This window comes from Bombyx mori, chromosome 10 (assembly GCF_030269925.1).
Source record: "Bombyx mori chromosome 10, ASM3026992v2".
NCBI lineage: Eukaryota > Metazoa > Arthropoda > Insecta > Lepidoptera > Bombycidae > Bombyx > Bombyx mori.
Genome location: NC_085116.1, coordinates 9,757,144 through 9,778,372, shown reverse-complemented (window position 1 = coordinate 9,778,372; position 21,229 = coordinate 9,757,144). Strand labels below are relative to the sequence as shown.

At 37.8% G+C, this 21,229-nt stretch overlaps 1 protein-coding gene across 2 annotated transcripts in view; it reads left to right on the top strand.

The window, feature by feature from the left end:
* The window catches only part of LOC101746180 (guanylate cyclase 32E), a 46,660-nt gene that overhangs the window by 21,439 nt on the left and 3,992 nt on the right, over nt 1-21,229 (top strand). Inside the window, exons 8-21 of one of the 2 annotated variants that reach the window (XM_038013467.2) lie at nt 578-822; nt 1,924-2,069; nt 2,884-3,001; nt 3,677-3,767; nt 8,730-8,910; nt 9,651-9,744; nt 10,491-10,640; nt 13,802-13,906; nt 14,474-14,545; nt 14,844-15,015; nt 17,619-17,838; nt 18,400-18,534; nt 19,160-19,272; nt 20,096-20,247. In XM_038013467.2, coding sequence (XP_037869395.1) covers nt 578-822; nt 1,924-2,069; nt 2,884-3,001; nt 3,677-3,767; nt 8,730-8,910; nt 9,651-9,744; nt 10,491-10,640; nt 13,802-13,906; nt 14,474-14,545; nt 14,844-15,015; nt 17,619-17,838; nt 18,400-18,534; nt 19,160-19,272; nt 20,096-20,247 — 1,994 coding nt within the window. Of the gene's footprint in view, nt 1-577; nt 823-1,923; nt 2,070-2,883; nt 3,002-3,676; nt 3,768-8,729; nt 8,911-9,646; nt 9,745-10,490; nt 10,641-13,801; nt 13,907-14,473; nt 14,546-14,843; nt 15,016-17,618; nt 17,839-18,399; nt 18,535-19,159; nt 19,273-20,095; nt 20,248-21,229 lie in introns of both variants that reach the window. The other variant, XM_038013466.2, reaches the window with a different exon arrangement.

The following is a 21,229-nucleotide window of genomic DNA, read 5'->3' as shown; positions in this document are numbered from 1 at the left end:
CATGTTGAGCGATGCATCGATGTTCGAATCCCAGGCGGGTATAAATTTTTCTAATGAAATACGTACTCAACAACTCACGATTGACTTCCACGCTGAAGGAATAACGTTGTGTAATAAAAATCAAACCCGCAAAATTATAATTTGCCTAATTGCTGGTGGTAGAAACCCTTGTGAGTCCGCGCGGGTAGGTACCACCACCCCGCCTATTTCCGCCGTGAAGCATTAATGCGTTTCGATTCGAAGGGTGGGGCAGCCGTTGTAACTATACTGAGACCTTAGAACTTATATCTCAAGGTGGGTGACGCATTTACCTTGTAGTCGTCTATGGGCTCCAGTAACCACTTAACACCATGTGGGCTGTTAGCTCGTCTAGCCACCTAAGCATTAAAAAATTTTTTTTTAATAAATTAATTTTCATAGCTTTCCTCACAAGATGAAATCCTGTTACCACTTAATTATAAGCATCGCAGTCGAGCGGCACAATTCGCTGATGACAGTATCTGACACTAGTCATCGGACCAACATAAATCTACCATAAATATTAGGCCAATAATGTTCCATCTTCTGTCCTCGATAGGAGAGTATGCCGCTATTGGAGTCGACGTCGAAAAGTACGAATCTAACGAAGCTGTCCGGTATCTGTCCGGGCCTTTGCTGAAAGAGCCAATACCAAGAACTCTGCGCGCGTTTCGTTCATATCTTGCAGTCGCGCCGTCTCCGTCACCATCCTACCCTGCTTTTGCTTTAGAAGTGAACAGAAGGTTGCAGATGCCCCCGTTCAATTTTAACAATCCGCTGCAATTCCTTGGTGGTGGGAAAGTGGTGAGTTGGAGATATGTGTTTTTTTTTAAAATAGACAACATTTCTTCCACAAAATTAGGTACGAAAGTGAAATGAACACATGATTAAAATATGTAATCATTTAATTGTAAAAATAATTGAAATTTTAACTAAACACCGCAACTCATGAGACCTTAGAACTTATATCTCGAGGTGGGTGGCGCATTTACGTTGTAGATGTCTATGGGCTCCAGTAACCACTTAACACCAGGTGGGCTGTGAGCTCGTCCATCCATCTAAGCAATAAAAAAAAAACATGATACCAATAGTATTCCAATCAATTTATAAAATGATCATTCGAATAAAAACCACCCCACATTCGTTTTAATGCAAACAAACAATAGCCCTAATAAAACCGCAAGGGCTAGTTAGGGGTCCATTAATTTAATGACCAAAACCAATTACTTATTCTGTAGTCAAGTATCGTCAACTAGAATTATTCTATTACACATTCTTCGAAATCCGTGCGTAGAGTTTAAAGATGTTAGACGGACGATTTAGATTCTGATCGTGCACTATCTGAGGCGAAGTTATATAACTTGGGGACATGAAAAATGAGTGCGCCAGTAAAAGATGTCACGGAACACGACAATGTCGCTTAGAAATTGCAAATTAAAACTGTTACAAAAACACCCGCACGTTGAATAAATTAGCATTTATTTGGTGAAAACTTAAAAAGTAAAACAAAGAAAAAAATCTGCATAGATATATGTGACAGCGTGTGAGTAAAACTTCTTAGAAGAGAGAGAAAAGGATATTTTCCGTCTTTACTTCAACATAAACATAGCATGTTTTTCTTTTAATTTTACACAAAAATAAATGTTCCAACAAATTAATGGTATGAGTCGTCATATTTCTCGATCGTGTAAATGCTATCATTTTGCCTGTGTCAGCATCGAAAAGTTTTGCGTTCCGGTTAAAATAGCCATTATAAATTCAAGTAAGACTTTGACCACATGCCTCGAAATGTGCGGTGACATTTATATTGTATCTGTGAGCTCTGGTACCCAGTTAATACCGGATAGGTCGTCTCAACCTATTCTTTAATTTACTTTCTGTTCAAAGACTGTGTTCTTTGCTTAGATACCCGTTGAAGCAGCATGGCTTCACGATGCCATATGGGTATATGCTCGCGCTCTGGCTGATGCTCTGAGGTCCGGAGAAGATTCGCGCGACGGCAGAGCTATAGCATCTCGAATGCTGAACACTACCTACAAAAGCGTTATGGGGTATTCATATTTTTACTATTCTTTTTATATTTTTAAAAGCTATGTATAAAAGACTGATAACGTTTAACTAAAAAAGCTTTGAAAAAAAATTAAATTTATTTGGTAAACAATATATCACCGGATATGAATGTAAATTACCTATTTTATGACTTAAATTGTTGGATATGCTTTCAAGATGTCAAATCGTATCATATAAAATATGAGTTCAATGTTACATTTAAAATATTTACGTTGATTTTTTTAAAATAATTGCCTAAAAATAGAACAGCTTTAAAAGAAATGCCTCGAGCTATTATCTCATAATTACCATGGTTGATAGTTGATTGTTTGGACGTGTACCCATTTCCCCTTTAGTAGTGTTATTAATGACAACGATTCATTTTCACATTGTCTTTTCTCTATATAAAATATAGATGTTTATATTTCAATAGAATTTGACATGCAGGTTGTAATGATTCATGAAATACAAACGTATTTATAAGGAATTTTTTTTTGCTCAGTTATTTAAACTAGTTTTTTCCCCTTTTCGGCTTTGAGAACTGTTACTTTACACCCTGTATTTAAATATGTATTTAATTTCGTGGTTTTTCACGCAACTGTTTTTGTAATGTCGTAACGGTCTCAATCTGATAACTAGATTCTTCATGTTTAAGCCGCTTCGCCTTTTGAATCTTTATTTTAATACAATTTCCAAGAATTTTTTGGTTAAGTCGATGTTAAATAGATACAAAGAAAGGTCACCTTATTCATAAAATAAATAAGTACGTAATTTAAAGAATTGCAGTCTTATTTGATTTTTTTGTATTTTTGTTAGTTACTGGGTGCATATGGATGAAAATGGCGACGCTGAAGATAACTACACCCTGCTGTCCATTGACCCGAGTAGACCGCCAGGACTCTACCCGCTCGCTGTGCTACATAAATCTTATCCGGTTTGTTATATTTTATATCTCCTTTCGTCTCTATACGAATTATCTTTAACATTACCAACAAGATTTGATTAGCTTTAAAGTAGGCGCGCAGTTATCAATATTTTATTAAAAGTGTTTTAACACAGATAATCCTTCCATAGTATCTTCCATAGTATTAAAAGATGTATTTAATTTTATTTTTGAACTGGTAACTGCTAACTTATAACTTGTAATTTAAATTGGTAAGTAATATCATTATTATACATAAGTTATGTTTCATCCATATATCCGTTTAAAGACTCATCCAAAAATACACTTTATGTTAATGTACTAAAGTATTATAGCTTTTAAAAGCGTACATATGTAGAATTAATTACCAATAAATTTTATCGTAATGTGAGCTTCAATAGATATGTTATTAAGCGATGGACACACGTACGTACAGTATACTTACATACGTGAACGCGGCCGGAATAAACTGTGTCTTTTAGCTGTCTACTCCAAGAGTTTACGTCACATTTTGGCTTCGAAGTTGCTGACTGATGCCAACTATCACATAGATTTAATTTTACCACTAAAAACTTGTTAACTGGAACGTATAGCGTAATTCGTAATTCTACGGTTTCCTTAGCCAGATATCCGAGATGCGAGACTCCGAAATCCGAGCTAAATCTGTAATTACACCTTCCCATACAGGAAGTACGGTTTTTGCGTGAACTGGAATGGCCGGGCGGACAAGCACCGCTTTCGGAGCCGCCTTGCGGTTTTAGGGGAGAAAAATGCGTCAGTAAGTAAACAAACTGAATTAATTGGCTCCAAAAGAATCTTTTACATCACGTAAACGACATCGGTAAGTAGCCTACCCTAGTTCAGTAAAGGGTGTCGTCGCGACAAAGCCGAGCATTTCGTTTACTGCCAACGCGATCTAAAAAACTAATATGTAGCCGGGACCCGGGGCGGCATTAACTGCAAGGTTTGTTAGCTAGTGTAAGTACGGAGAGCCGTAAAACTGTCGTAACGAGTTCTAGTGACAAGCAATACAGAGCAGTCACCCATCGCCCGCACGCGACTACCCGCTGCGTTCCCGACACGAACCTTAATACATACCTAGTACTCCGGCTCGCAAAGAATACGTCTTATTTCAAATTGTCTACTTGTAACAAACAAAGCGAGCCAGCACTGATTGTTATCATCGACTTATCTGTCCCAAAGTTGTTATAATACACGTTATCCCAAAACTAGCTGTCTGTCTGCGCTAGTAGTAAAAGAGGATACTTTGCTAAATCACATAAAAACAATCATTAATTTCACCGTAACCTTTGGTCACAAACTGGGCATTTGTTTAGTGAAACACTCGCATAATATTTCATTATTCTCAGCGCGTCGTCATGTGGGAAATGAGATAAAGGCTAGATGAGTGTGTCGCTGTTGTCAACAGCATGTTTACGAGTGATAGTCCAACTTGAATTGTATGTATAATGGAACGCACGATGTTGTCATGAAATTTTGTTCCGCGAATCGGTGCGATTTATTAATGGGTAATTAAATAATCTGAAAATTTTCTAAATGTCTAACACGTTTAGAAATAGTTATGTTTTTTTCTTTGTCGTATCACTCTTGTCAGACCGGTCGTGTAATTTTATAATAATGTATTATGTATATATTATATTTTATAATTTACTGATAATTAAACAATACTTCGTTATCAGTAAATCAGAAAAAAACAAAATTAGTTGTTGCAGTAACGGATAGTAAAAGTAAAAGTGTAAATAACACTAAAAGTGTAACAATATCGTGTTATTTAAATGTTTAACGTTTTACTTCTTTCTTTAAGGAATAAACTCACCATTCTCTGCATAGACTGGCCATAAACATTGTCGCAGTTAAAAATAAAAATAACTTTTCATTTGAATTTGGAGCCCGTCATGCTCATATTATTAGTTATGTTTTCTCATTTCCGCGAAACTAGATTTTCGTTAAATATTTTTGTGATATGAACACGGTGTTTGGTCATAAATAAAGCTATCACTTTGACAGCATTATATTTATATAAAGTACGTATGGAGCCAACTGCAATTTTTCGAACTCGTCTTCCGTTTGGTATAACTCGAATGTTTATATGCCTGGCTATTGATAAGTTTACCTAAACGTTCTCTGTTTGTCACAGAGATCCTAGTCGCCCACATACTACTTACTAAAATAGCGATCTAAATAGTAAATATTTCAAATGAATCGTATGTAGGACACAAATCAAAAGACTTTATCTAGGAAAATCAATCCAGGACTATGTCGCTCTATTAAAAAGGACGACTTAGGACTTGCACCTTGAAACTACTGGTCCATTACCTAAGTGATGCTTAAAAAATAAATACGGTATAAAAAATAATAAAAAATAATAAACGTGCTTATCGTCAAAACTCTATAGAAGAATACAAAACGAATAAAATAGAAACAAGATTAAAACGTAAAAGAGTATTTTTGTCACATCGGCTGCTCATGACATCGCGAGGAATTACTCTATAATTTGGTACTTACATATAGATATGTATAGGTTTAACTTTTTCCAAGAGCTATATAGTTTGTTAATGTTTGTTACATGTTTGTTGCTCGATACGCAGGATAGATGCCAGATTAATATTACCAAGATATTATCGGAAAAAATCGATTATCGAACGAGGTTGAGTAAAACTTTAATCCCGTATTAATCTGTATTTAAATCCTTTAAAGATAATTATAAAGTCATTTATCTTTAATTATATTGTGGCCATAAAAATATTAGTGTTCGATTTGAATCCGATTCTGAAATTTATAAAACAAACATGCACATTGTTGTTACAGAATTTTTCAAATTTAGATGAACTAAAATGAATAAAATGTCGTATTTTTGTTATTATACAATTTATACATACTAGGTTTGGACTATCCATTGGTTTATTACTTACTACAGACAATTCTGACGTCCTTAACTTGGCAGCATAACTTGAATACTGAATTAAAATAACGGCGGTTCTTCTTTGTGCAAACCGAAACGCATAACTGCTTCACGGTTGAAATAGGCAGGGTGGTGGTACCCACCCGTGCGGACTCACAAGTCGTCGTGGCCTAAAGGATAAGACGTCCGGTGCATTCGTGTGTAGCGATGCACCGGTGTTCGAATCCCGCAGGCGGGTACCAATTTTTCTAATGAAATACGTACTTAACAAATGTTCACGATTGACTTCCACGGTGAAGGAATAACATCGTGTAATAAAAATCAAACCCGCAAATTTATTAATTTGCATAATTACTGGTGGTAGGACCTCTTGTGAGTCCGCACGGGTAGGTACCACCACCCTGCCTGTTTCTGCCGTGAAGCAGTAATGCGTTTCGGTTTGAAGGGTGGGGCAGCCGTTGTAACTATACTGAAACCCTTAGAACTTATATCTCAAGGTGGCTGGCGCATTTACATTGTAGATGTCTATGGGCTCCAGTAACTACTTAACACCAGGTGGGCTGTGAGCTCATCCACCCATATAAGCGATAAAAAAAAAAGTCTTACCACCAATAATTACGCATATAATAATTTTGCGGGTTTGATTTTTATTACACGATGTTATTCGTTCTGTACATTACATACAAAACCGGGCCAATTACCTACTTAATTATATGAAAAAATATATATTGGACCCTGCAATAGTCACTTTACGTGCTACGAATTCACTGGACACCTTACCCTTATTTATTAAGCCACGGAACCTTGAACATAATGAGTTAGTTAATTAGCAATTACAAGTTTAATAATCAATGACATTTTCAAATACAAATTCAGTTCGTTTATAACCATCAAATAATGTTTAATTCAATAGTTCTTCTTCTGCAGATTGAATAATACAAGACATCATTAACAGAGTTTTCCGGTTTCCTTTGTTCACAATTTTCCTCGTTTTCCCAATCCAACTGTTCCGTTCTTTCGATGTAGTTACTAGAACGTCTTTGACGAGAAATCGTTGTAAAGTAACAAAATGAATTACTTAACTTAGAAAAGTTAGCGCTTCTTTTTTTAAGATTTTTTTTTTGGTCGAAAACGGACTTTCTGAAAAAGTTCCCAAAGTGAAGAAATCTAAAAATTAATAATGTAACATTACTTTTTGCAGTTAAAATTCAGGCAATGATATTATTCTAACGGAGAAGAATAAAGCTGTTTTGGACTAAAAGCGATTTCTTACAAACAACTAAATTTGAACGAGAATTACGCTTCTCGCACGTCATCACGCGAGGGCTCAGTTCGAGACAGAATTACTTTGAAATTTTCAGTTTTCTTTAGAGCTAGCCAGGGAAAACCCTTTTCGCAAATCCGAAAAGGGAATAAAGTACTAACTCTACAAAAAAAAACCTTATTCACATTTTCTGAACTTCCAATTTAGTCTGGACTCTAATATTGCGCTATCGAACTATGAATCGATAACACAGCCCCTTGTACCTTCATTTTCAGAAATAGCCCCCCCCCCCCCTCCCTAGCGCCGGGGGTATATAACGTGAATTTTTCCGTGATTGTTCATGGGTGTACTTTTAGTGCTGAACCATAAGTTTTGATAAAAATTGGGAATTTATTATGCAACATGAGCAAAAACATATAAACAACAACAAACATGAGCAACGCTGTAACGCTAGTTTTTGTTGGGTAACTGTTGAAAGCTTCTTCGCCTATCGTGGGAGAAAATACATTACGATGTGTTTAAATAATTATAACAAATCGAGTTTTAATGAATTTCAAAAACTTTTGATTCGAGGAGTATCGGTTTTTTTTTAAATATTGGTATTTCGACGTATTGTATTATTTGTGAGATAAGACCAAATACTTAAAATTAATGCCCATATATGACTATACGGTCTATGTAGAAATTTTAGTCTTTGAAAAATATAGGAAGACGTACATACTTTACATTTCGATTGAATACCTAGTCTGCCGAATTCATAGATCAAAGTTTTGAAATAATTCGCTGCTAAATCTGTTTCCCATTAACACCCCTTAACATTATTATATCTACACGAACATGTAAAAGCTTCATGTATTTTTTTATAGCTTAGACGTCTGTAGAAGCTCAAGGCCCACATGGTGGTCACTGGAGCTCATGGATATCAATAATGTAAATGCAGCCGCCCATATTGAGACATGAGTTCTAAGTCTCAGATTTATAGTACAACGGCTGCCCTATCCTTCAAAGCGGAATGCATTACTGCTTCGGTTCAGAAATAGGAAGAGGTGGTAATAAACCACAATTAAAAAGGGGCTTCTTCTGCCTATGATTAGTTCAACCAGCTAAATTTCGAGATAAAGGCTCAGTGAAATGTGTAATAAAATTGTGACCAGATTAGATTTTGTGATAGTTTATCTATACTTAATATTATAAAGAGGAAAGATTTGTTTGTTTGTTTGTTTCGAATAAACTCCGAAACTACTGGACCGATTTGAAAATTCTTTTTCCATTAGAAGCCGACATTGTCCCTGATGAACATATGCTACTTTTTTTTTTTTTTGGTTTCATGTGTGTTTTAATGTTTCCGAAGCGAAGCGAGGGCGGGTCGCTAGTTAGCTTATAAGTATATACCACATTTAGAACAGTAAATAATTCGATACACATATGTCGTACGATGGATCGTACCATCGATAAAATCATAATACGTTCCCTTCTGGTTTTTAGTATTACATTTCATGTGAACTCGTAATATTTTGAACACTAAATAACTGAGTGGTTAAACAATTTCTAAGGCCACATCGGAGCCTGGGCTCTGGGTGCATCGGGCGGGACTCTAGCATTGCTCGCACTAGCTGCTCTCGCCTTGTATCGGGGTTGGCGTTACGAGCAAGAATTAGACTCACTACTTTGGAAGATAGACTTCAGGGACCTGCACCTTCCTGACAAAGAACAGCGAGCCAACAAACTGAGTAGGTAAACGGAATTTATACATGTTGTACCCACGCATGCTCACACAAGGTTTGTTTTTGAATACACCCATGTCTACTCACAAGTCGTTAAACGCGAACGTTTTTGTACTGCTTATAAACTGCCAATCCTAATCTCTTCTTTTAATTCGGTTTGGTAAATAGTTGTACAGTCATGCTTAGCCTCGTTTGCCCTCGTGCGTACTTTCGCCAATTTATCTCATGTTCGTGACGTAATTAATCAGTTTGAAATGACAGATTAGTTCATAATTTTATTGAATGCTTTGTAAGCTTTGTTTCATGAGTCATTTTTTTGGCTTTAGAAGTTAGACAAGCAAACGGGCCTACAAGGATACCCACAGAAGATACTATTAATGATAATACATTTAGATAATAACTAAATTCGTCGAAGTTATTAAATTAATTAAGAAAAGTTAAATACAATAGGTTTTTACTATTTAAACTTATCTTACGCCTTGTGTCATTTGCATTTTTATTTCACAGAGTTAACAAACAGCTCTGAACGTTTATTTATTGAAAATTGCAGACATTATACTGTCAATGTCCACCTTATCTCTCGCAGTCAAGGTCGTATTTTCTGCAAACGTGTTGTAGTTTTCAAAATACTTAAACGTTCGTTATGTTTCGAATAAAATTCTGACTTCTAAGGGTTATTATAGTCTTGCAGTTATAGCTGTGATTAATATTTAGCGAGTTAGTCAGAGCTAATTTTTTCCAGCAAGATAGCAGCGCGGTGGCTCACATCAACAATACGACAAACGCCGCTGGTAACAACGAGAAGAATGGAGGAGGCAGCACCGGCGGGGTTCGCTCAAGTCAGGTGATTAGCTCAAGTTAGGCTTAGGTTAAGGTTAAGGCTTAGCTTAGGTCAAGTTATACAACAACACTAGCCGCTAATCGATGCAGCCAGTTCCAGATAATTCGAGTCATTCTAAATTACCTTTTTTTTTATTAAGATAATTACATTCTAAGGGTTTAAAGGAAACAACACAGAAAATAAACAAAAAACACGAAAAATACTTCGACTGTTGTTAACTTTTACGGCTTGCGACCGTACGAGGAAACTGAACTTTGATAACGCCATAGTTTACTTGAAGAAGTCGACCCAGCGATCATGGACTTAGACTAATGGTGAAGAGCTTGTGTATGCTGATGCCGTAGGCGACAAGCCTAGCTTTTTAAAATGACGCCATCTATCGACAACTTCGCCTAAAAACCTCGCCTTATTTTCCTCGCTCCCTCTAACACCTATCTTGGGTACTGGTAGCTACTAGTACTATGGTAGTTGTCTTGTAAGCCCACAATGATCCAACAACCATTCTGCCTTTTTTACGGTGAAGCAACCATGCGATCCTGCTTGCAATGTTGGACAGGTCTCTTTGGAAATTGGATTAAGATTTAAGATTTGATCTCATGACATAAGTTAATATCTTGACATCTGTAGCCGCTAACTGCTAAATACCTGCTATGCAATGAGGTCTTTGAATTTATGATACTGGTTTTGTGATATGCGGATATACGTATACATATGTAGATGCTAACATATATTTTTATATATTTTCTAAGGTGTCACTAAGTTCGAACCCCGACCTAGACTTCCGTTACTCGGCGATCTTCACTGAAGTAGCATTCTACCGCGGCAGACTCGTCGCTGTCAAGCGAGTTAGACGACACCACATCGACATCAATAGAGAAATCAAAAAGGAACTTAAAATTGTAAGCATTATAGTACTTTTCTGGATTTTTGTCTTTCATGATTGTTTTTATGGCCTTTGTAGACAGACGAGCATACAGTCACTTGAAGTAAGCAGTTACCGTCATTGCGACTTCAGCAATGCCACTTTACATCTGTTTAACAGTATCCATTTTATAGATGATTCGTCGATATTCAAGAAATTGGTATTGTGTGTTTTTTTCATTGTACTAGTTAGTCATTTTTTTTTTTTTTTTTTTCGGGCCGGGTGCCGAACCTCCTACGAGGTCCCCGCGCCTAGGGGGCGCGCGGGGTATGTGAGACTCAACGATCTGCAGGTAGTTAGTCATATGCATCAACTGCATATATGTATCGACGAACCATTTCAAATTTCATCGGAAACATAACCAAATATACATTGAAAACTATCTGAGTGGTTATGTTGAAATGTGAATGATACGCGCAAGAATACGACAACATAAATCCATTCTTTTTATGATATTTACAGTATCTATTTTAAATTTTACATTGAAATTTTGCTACTGACTCGTCCGATGTTTTTTGGGTTAACAGCCGAGCTTTACGGTACGAATAGGTATTTCTTAGTCAGTATTATGGAATCGAGGCCGCACTCGCCCATAATGTACCTAATATTAAAGCACTCGCATTTATTTGCTGTGTATCAATTAGAATTCACTACTCACATTATAAGAGCATTAGCCCGAATGAAATGGGAACGAAAAGCCTTTGAGCCGTAAGGTCTCATAAAATAAACAATGTTCCTCCCACGAAGGAACTGACTAAGACAAATCGGTTTAATACGTTCAACTTTGCCAAATACAATAACAAGAATTGCGTGTGAATAATAGTCCTCTTTTTTTTTTGTAAACATGTTTTTTTTTTCAGTTACTTCCAGGTGTTATAAATGAGCTATCATTTAGCTTGTTCAGTCGGTAACGAAGATTAAGTTTTATAGTTCTTGCGAATCGAACTGAAACCTTTATAGTCTCTTTTTAATTAAGTGGGCCATAAAAACGATTCCTTTGCTTTTCTATAGCATAAGAACTTGACACGTTGTAGATTTTGTTAAATTCAGTTTACGAAAATTATTTCCAAACGCATTTAATTCGTAGAAACATTTGAAAAAAAAAATACTCTTGTGACAGTTATGTGGGGAACATCTGACATAATATAAGCTACAATATTACATATTCGAGATGTCGATAAACTATTTTTTATGCCTTCGCTCATTTCTTAACTCCTATAAATCACAACAACAACAGTTTGGTCGTAGTACCTACCTATCTTCTTGTATTCCGTGATTATTATAAAACTAATTCAGCTATAGAACTGTAGAGCTTGTTAGTTCCAATAGCGATTATTAAAAATCTACTTGATAGTCACTTAATAGATATAATGTAGATACTGTATGATGTATGATGATATTACAGCCACGGGCGCAATAAATATTAAACTATCAATCTTAAGTTTTCACATCTGGATTTCATTACTAACACCAAAAAAATGAGGAAAATTACATCATTTTTTTTTCTCCTACCTATGCTGATAGCCTTGAGATGCTATTTCAGCTTCGCCCTAACATGTAGGTGAGCTCACGGGGCTCAAACCGGAGTGTTGCTAACACTGGCCCTAGCAAGAGTAGTGCTTCGTAGAATCTACCACCGGATCGGAAACGCGACTCACTGAGAAGATCCGGCGAGAAACTCAGTGGGCTGTGTCTGTGGGTTGTTACATCTCGATGGTTACATCAATGAAACCGTCGTACTGACATTGTATTAAGAAATATTGTGGTACAGCATATCTATATACCGGTAAAATGGGGCGATTAGGGATTGAAAGGCGAATCGGGAAAAAACCGGGAAAATCTTTCGACGCTCAATATAAGTTTTATATTCGTTGCAAAATCTTCCATTTTTTGTAGTTTAATAGTAGAATGTTGAAAGATCACAAAACAACTCTGAATATGCATGATAATAGCTGCTAACTTATAAAAAATCGCGTTTCAAATTAACTTCCTGTGGTGGTAATTATTTTAGTGCTAGAAACTTTGCTCTCTTTTATTTATTTGATAATAATAGAAGACGACTATGATTTATAAACGTTATTTAGTGTTTGAACCAGCATATATATTAAAGTTAAGTCTCAGTTGTTATTGGTTTTAAAGTATTTGATTAAATAAAAATACATGTAAAAATCTGTTGTTTTTGGGGATATTGGGGACGTCTTAGGTACAAATAACAACGAAAAAGGGGTCAATTGGGATGAGAATACGTGAAATGGAAACGACCTAAGTATAAATAGGTACAGGTTTGTAGGGTTGTCTATGTAGTTATAACAATATTTTTTAAATTTGTTGGTAAAAATCTGGTTTATTCGAAGCGAAATTGGGAATAAGTCTTTAGTTGAAATAGATAAGCAATTTAATATAAGTAAGTCGATTTTGCAGAGACATGTAACAAGATCAATGAAATCTCAAGGTGGACAAAAATGTCTAAGTAACACATAATAAAATATTTAATATTTGTTCAGAGTGGGAGTATTCATCTGATTAATCCATGGAATAACCGACACACCTAATCTCTTAACCCAGATAGAAATATCAGCACTGTCGATTGCACCTATAATTGAGGTGATGTCTGCCATGTACTTTTGTCACTTTTCAATTTTTTTTATTGATGATCACTTTGTTGGTGCAAGTAAATAAATAAATAAATTAAAATTATATATAAAAATAAAAGTAGTGCCAACCCTAGCAAATTTCTCATTTCGTCCCAATTAACCGCAATTTTCGGGTAAATAGGGATTACACCTATTTTTGCATTTTTTGCTTAAACTGGAATGCTAGTTGCATAATTTTAAATTAGACAACAAAGATGCGCCCAAGACTCAATCATTTTGATCCTGATATAGCATTATATACATCAACAACTACCTTAAAATTGCTCATAAAGTTGGAATTTGTCCCTAATCGCCCCATTTTACGGTAATTGTTCACTAACGACTTCAATTTGTAATGTCTTCGACTCAATATCACCAGTTAAGAGTGGCACTGGTCTGCGGCGTCATATTGAGTTGTATGTAGGCTCCGGGACGCGAATTCGTGTGCTCATCTATCTTAATAAAAAGCAACTGAATAAAGTCCACTAAAAGTGATTTTACACAGATGCGGGACCTTCAACATGACAACATAAACGGGTTTGTGGGAGCGTGTATCGAACCTCCCAATGTATGCGCTTTGTCGGAATATTGCACGAGAGGTAGTCTTAAGGTACGTAATTATTTTTAATTATTATTCGTTATTTATTTCTTTTTTATATTATAAGTACGTATTTATAATATGATATTATAGGTTACCTTCATAACTTCTTCAATTTAATATGTTATGCGTATGTTAGTATTAAGCGGTAGGCAGCGACTTGGCTCTGGCATTGCTGAAGTCCATGGGCCACGGTAACCACTCAACATCAGGTGGGCCGTATGCTTGTCAGCCTACAAAGGCAATAAAAAAAATGCAAAATATTTTTTGGCGCGAAGCTTTCGATTTTAATAGTGGGATAGCCATCAATCACACATGCAACTAAGACTTCGATCTCATGGCTAAATATGGTTGAAGGTGTTAATGTTCTTATGTCTATGACCTACCGTAACCACTTCAAGACAGGTTAGTTGTGAAATCATTCATCCTTCTACGCATCCAAGACAGATAAATAAATTTTTTTTTAAATCGGAATATATCCAAACTAGTACAGGCAAACATTTTTTTTTTATAATAGCAATTAAATGTTTTGTATCTTATTGAACATGTTTCATTAAAATGTTTTCGATGTAATCGCAGGATATACTCGAAAATGAAGATATTAAACTCGACAACATGTTTATAGCATCTTTAGTTGGCGATATTATTAGGGTGAGTTATTTTCGTATATCCTTCGCAAATGTTTACGTTTTAATACACAGGTGTGGATATTGCTACATACAGTTCCATAAGGGTATAGTGTATATTGATAATATCGCGTGTAAGATGACTATTGGACCTTAGTGAATGATAATATCCACTGTGGGTAATGGACGTTACTAGGGTAAGCTGTACAATTATTGACACTCGAACCGGATCACGCGGGAGTCACGTGTCTTCTTTTGTGTCCACTCGTACACCCTGAGCGACTGATTCCACCATAGCTTTCGGACGACAAACTATGTTTCAGGGTATGATATTTATTCACGAGTCACCGCTGCAGTACCACGGGTCTCTGCGTCCGTCTAACTGCTTGGTGGATGCTCGATGGGTAGTCAAGCTCTCTGACTTTGGATTGAAGGAGTTCAGGAGAGGAGAGCTGCCTCCTTCAGAACCAACGGCGTTGAGGTCGCATGTCGACAGTGAGTCTCTTGTTTATGTATTTACGGTCGTCAACACTTATAATATTGCATAAAATAGAATCGTTAAAAGCTTAGTAACTACGTGATTGTAGGAAAATAAATTGAGTAAGATCGGTAGTAATAAATTTTAGTTAAATCCCTGCTTGTTTCTGCCGCACAGTCCGGTCCTTACGGTCCGGTTTGAGGGATGGGGCAGCCGCTGTACTACATGGTAGTCGTTTAGTGCGGTAGGGCCCTAAAACATCCTAGGGCCCACGGTCTTTACCAACCTCTGCAGATCTTCAAGTCCCACATTTTTTTTTTTTTTTTTTTTTTTTTATGATTGAAAGATTACTGGTGGCCCGGAGGCCTTTCCAGCTTCACCAGGACAGGTGGGCGAGCAAAGGCTCAGCCAGGAGGGGGGGATTTGCTAACAACTGCCCGAGCGCCTCCGAAGGAGACCTAACAACTCAAGAGCAATTGCTTCGCGTATGAATCTACTACCGGATCGGAATCGCGACCCACTGAGAAGATCCGGCGAGAAACTCAGCGGGCTGATGCATGGGTTAGGTTGCACGTCGACCTCTTTGTCGAGTTCGACGAGTACGGTTACCGAGGTTCCTCAGCCTGCTCCTAGTGTTAGAGCTGAAGGTATCTAATGCAAGAGTTATTGGATCTGATGGATCCGTAAGGACGTGTCTAGGGCGACGACGGTGACTTGCTCCTGCGTGATCAGGATTCGGGGAGTAATCAGCGGCGGCAACGATAAGGCGATTATCATGACGCATAGCCTTACATACCCAGCGGCCCCCCTAGGCTAAGGAACCTCGTAGGGGTACGGCACCCGACCCGAAAAAAAAAGTCTTTGTACTACAGAACTAAGACTTGTAACTCATGTCTCAGGCTAAGTGGCACCATTTACGTTCTTAATATCAATGGGCTCCGGTAACCATTTAACACGAGGCGGACCGTGAGCTCGTTCATCCGTCTAAGCATTAAAAAAGTATTCAAGAATCGCATAAATTCTTTTTTATTTATTGCTTAGATGGGTGGACGAGCGCATAGCCCACCTGCGGTTAAGTGGTTACTGGAGCTCATAGACATCTACAACGTAAATGCGCCACACACCTTGAGATATACCTAGTCAGGTCATAAGTATTGTCACACAGTAAAAACTTTTCTTTTAGAATGCTGGCCACAAAAAAGTTTATTGAATTTGAATTTCGAATTGTTCATGAAAATAAAAATGTATACTTTTAGAATTTTACTCATTTTTTAAATATGGAGTGGACGCTTAAAGAAGACCGTGTTGCAGTTATTGCGTTGCATCGTTGCGGTTACGCGCCAATTCAAATTTTTTACATACTGAAAATTTTGAATATAACCAAAAGATTCGTTTATCATACCATCAAACGATACAATGAAGACTCTAGTGTAGATGACAGGTCAAGAAGTGGTCGCCCTTGGTCTGTTAGGACGAATTCAAAAAAATCCCAAAAGTAAGCAGAAAATGTTGGCCCTTTAGATGGGGTTAAGCAGAACCACGGTGAAAAGGGTGTTAAATTAAGACTTAGGGCTTCGGGCATATCGAATAAAAACAGGACATCGTTTGAATGCTCGTCTAATGGACCTGAGACTGCAGAGATGCCGCGCTTTGTTGAAGCGGTACGCGGGAAAAAAATATCGGGAAATTCTTTTTTCGGATGAAAAAATTTTTACCGTAGAAGAGAGCTACAACAAACAAAATGATAAGGTGTACGCACACAGTAGTGAAGAAGCGAGCAACCGTATTCCGCGTGTCCAACGAGGTCATTTTCCATCTTCGCTCATGGTATGGTTGGGAGTTTCTTATTGGGGCTTAACAGAGGTACATTTTTGTGAGAATGGTGAAAAAACGAATGCAGTTGTGTATCAAAATACAGTCCTGACGAACCTTGTGGAACCTGTTTCTTATACCATGTTCAATAACGGGCACTGGGTATTCCAACAAGATTCGGCGCCAGCTCATAGAGCGAAGAGCACACAAGACTGGCTGGCGGCGCGTGAAATCGACTTCATCCGGCACGAAGACTGGCCCTCCTCCAGTCCAGATTTGAATCCGTTAGATTACAAGATATGGCAACACTTGGAGGAAAAGGCGTGCTCAAAGCCTCATCCCAATTTGGAGTCACTCAAGACATCCTTGATTAAGGCAGCCGCCGATATTGACATGGACCTCGTTCGTGCTGCGATAGACGACTGGCCGCGCAGATTGAAGGCCTGTATTCAAAATCACGGAGGTCATTTTGAATAAACTTTAGTGTCATAAGAATCTATGTTTTGTTAAGTTCATTTTGGTATATGAATGGTTACATAATGAATAACCTTGTTTCAATTATTTTACATTAAACATGTGACAGAATTTATGACCTGACTAGGTAAGTTCTAAGGTTTCAGTATAGTTCGGCTGCACCGCCCTTCAAACCGAAACGCATTACAGCTTCGCGGCAGAAATAAGCAGGGTAGGGGTACCTACCCGTGCGGACTCACAGGGGTCCTACCACCAGTAAGTACCACCAGTTCTGCTAATAAAATCTGCAGATGCCATCCCGAACGTATTAGCCACATGTCGTGAATCGATTCAGGTCTAGTTTACCTGTCGCCGGAGTTGCTCAGAGCAGCCGGTTGGGGCAAGGACGGTCCGGCCCGAGGCCCTGACCAGCACGGGTCGGCGTCGGCGGACGTGTACGCGTTCTCGCTGGTGCTGTACGAGCTGCACTCGCGACGCGGGCCCTTCGGAGCGGACGCGCCGCCCGCGCCGTGCCTGCTGCGCCGCCTCGCGCTGCCCGACCCCGCGCCTTACAGGTAGGTACGTGTCACACGCGACACACATCTCAACGTTACAGCACGCGTCGGAAATGTAACTCCAAAACGGGTAATGCATCCCAGACACTTTATCTAATAACCGGGAACAAGTCGCACACGGTCATATGTGTGGTCATCCGGCTCCAAACTACTGTAATATGGGAACCAATGACTAATCTACATATTTATATATATATATATAAATATACACATATAGATATTTAACACCCAGACAAACAGCAAGCATTTTTACCTCGAAACTGTCAATCTTTCCGTTACACCGTAAATTTTAAGATAACATTGATTAATTTTTTTAAAGAAGTCTTATCTGAGTCAATTGTGCAATACAAAAATTTTAATTCGAACAGCTATAAATAATAAGAAGTTAGAAGAAATAATGAGTACCCGAATTTATATCCTGAATAAACTAATGTTGTGATGTGAATTTAACAAATATGTTTTATTAAAGATACAATTTTAAAGATCACACGAATTAAGGGTAATTTATTGTGATCGAGTCTCCAGAATTATTTTGTATTATTTACCAACATGTTCCCGCAGACCTCCACTAGAAGTACTAGCAGATAGATTTGATTGCGTTCGGGAATGTTGTTGCGAATGCTGGGCAGAGGATCCGGCTACCAGACCGGACTTCAAATCTATCAGGACTAGATTGAGGCCGTTGCGTAAAGGAATGTAAGTATTAATGCACGGGCCAATACTTTTGACATATGTATATTATTATTATTATGATTTTTATTGCTATCGATATATCATTAATGTATTTGTTGACATCGGAAGCCGGCCCTCATAGTAGTTGTCTTAAGGAATGCCATGGGCACAAATAAGACAGTTCACTTAAAGTTAGTATATTTTTGCGTTTTACACTGACGTCATTTGTCACTATAGTGCGCGCTCTGTCTAGTACCTACACCATTCTAAAAGAATTGTTTATTTTTTATTTTTGTTGCACTGTTCCATTGATCGTAAAGCTTCATAAGAGAGCAGGACTCTTAGGAGAACAATCAACCTTTTTTTTTATTGCTTATATGGGTGGACGAGCTCACAGCCCACCTGGTGTTAAGTGGTTACTGGAGCCCATAGACATCTACAACGTAAATGCGCCACCCACCTTGAGATATCAGTTCTAAGGTCTCAGGCCGGCTATCCTGCCCTTCAATCCGGAACATAGTACAACTATTTGGCGGTTGAAATAGACAGGACGGTGGTACCCATCCGGGCGAGCTTTCACTCTACCACCTTAGGTAAAATGTGGTAAACGTGCTTATAAAGTAGTTTTAATTGGGTCGTTCGTTTTCAGGAAACCAAACATATTCGATAATATGATAGCCATGATGGAGAAATATGCGAATAATCTAGAAGCTCTAGTTGACGAGCGAACTGATCAACTACAAGAGGAGAAAAAAAAGACTGGTAAGCGCTCATGGACTCAACCATGTTGCAAAGTAAACGGGCATCCTTACATCAACCGCTCAGCTAGTCGTAGGGCCCGTTGTGCCATGCGAGTACCCTACAGCCCTTGTCGACTACTGCTATGAAGCAGCCATACGTTCCGGTTTAACACTAAACCTACCAACACTTCTGGTATGCCCGCAATCAGTCGAATTACCCGTAATCGATTAAAAAAGTTATCGATTTTAATATTCAATGCTATCCGCCGGGGTTATTTCTTCGTGGAAAAGAGTGATGACAATTTTATATGCATATTCTAAGTTGTTGATAACGTTAAACGTGTAAATTTAATAAAAGTTTACAATTTGACCCGTATCGGTAGTTTTAGTGTTAAACAAAAGGTACGACAGTAATTTCATAGTACGAGATTGCGACCCATATCTCGAGGTGGACGGCGGGAATTACATTAAGACTTCTACGGAGTTGGAACAGCGCTCCTAGCGGCAAATGTAGGTAGTTGTTTCTCCGTGGGTAATGAAATATTTAGTACCTAGTAACTCTTTTAATAACTTTACACTACAATTTGAAGGGTGGGACAGTTGTCACACAATATCATCGAGATTTCACCGCCTGTCACAAGGGCGGCGAGATGGGTTCAGTGTGCCTAGTGCAAGTTTTTTAACGTTCTCGATAGCGTAAAAGTTAACTTATTTTTTTATGGATTTGAAACGTTTGTCTACGTTTGTCGCTAGGGGCGTTGTTTCAACTCCATACAAATTTGAGTTAACTTTTACGCTATCGAGAACGTTAAAAAACTCGCACTAAGCAATTATTATATTTCCAGAGGCCCTGCTAGAGGAAATGTTGCCAGCGCCCGTGGCGGAGCAGCTGAAGCGCGGGAAGCGAGTGATGCCAGAGAGTTATGATTCCGTTACTATATACTTCAGCGATATCGTGGGGTTCACAGCCATGTCCGCGGAGAGCACACCGCTGCAAGTAAGGCGTATTGTAGAGAGTAGTAAGGACGTGTTATAAGCCTTGTTCTTGTTGCTGCGAAGCAGTCATGTATTCGGATTAAGGGTGGGACAAACGTTGTACAATTCTAATAAGACTGCGATCTCGTGTCTCAAGATTGATTTGTCTGCGGAATCCAGTAACCAATTAAACCCATGTGCAAGGAGAGAACGTTTGCAAATCTCCTTCTCAAACATCAAATAAAGAAGTATATGCAAATACTAGACTAACCGGTAATTTATTACTATTAAAACTCATAAAATATTTGTCTTACCTAACCTAATTAATCAATTAAAAACTTCCTCAATTATTGTCTTTGTATGAATTGCTGTTCGTTAGTCTCACTCAAACTCGAGAACGGCTGGACCGATTTGGCTAATTTTGGTCTTGAATTATTCGTGGAAGGTTTAAAAGGTGAATAAATATGAAAATGCTCGGAGTTAAATAAAAATAACAATTTTGTTTTTTCTTTGATGTGTCCCTCGTCGGACGGATTCCTTTAGTTTGTTTTAAGTTTATTTTATACAAAAGCTTAGGTCTTTTATTTATCGATTAAGGCACTACGAAGTCTGCCGGTTCAGCTAGTTGTAAATAAATGATTCTCATGTATACTAAAACGTTGACTTTAAAATAGTAAATACAAAATCTTAAATCGTTTAACTTTCCACTCAACAATCTATAAGTATTTTCTTCGGTTTCTGCGAGTCGCAGACATAATTTAAATTGTTTTTAAGTTTTTATCTCCATCACGCGTCCGTGACCACGAAAACCGTAAAGTATTCGAAACGACGCAAATAATTTATTGCCAGTAAAAAAATCCGAAATTAAAACGGTAACATTAGTTTTAATCATCTCCTAAACAACTTCATTGAACTGGAACACACACATTTGTCATTTACTTTGGTCGTACGTATTCACATCAACGCTCGTGATAAAATTCCTAATCACGTTATTTTACTTTCAG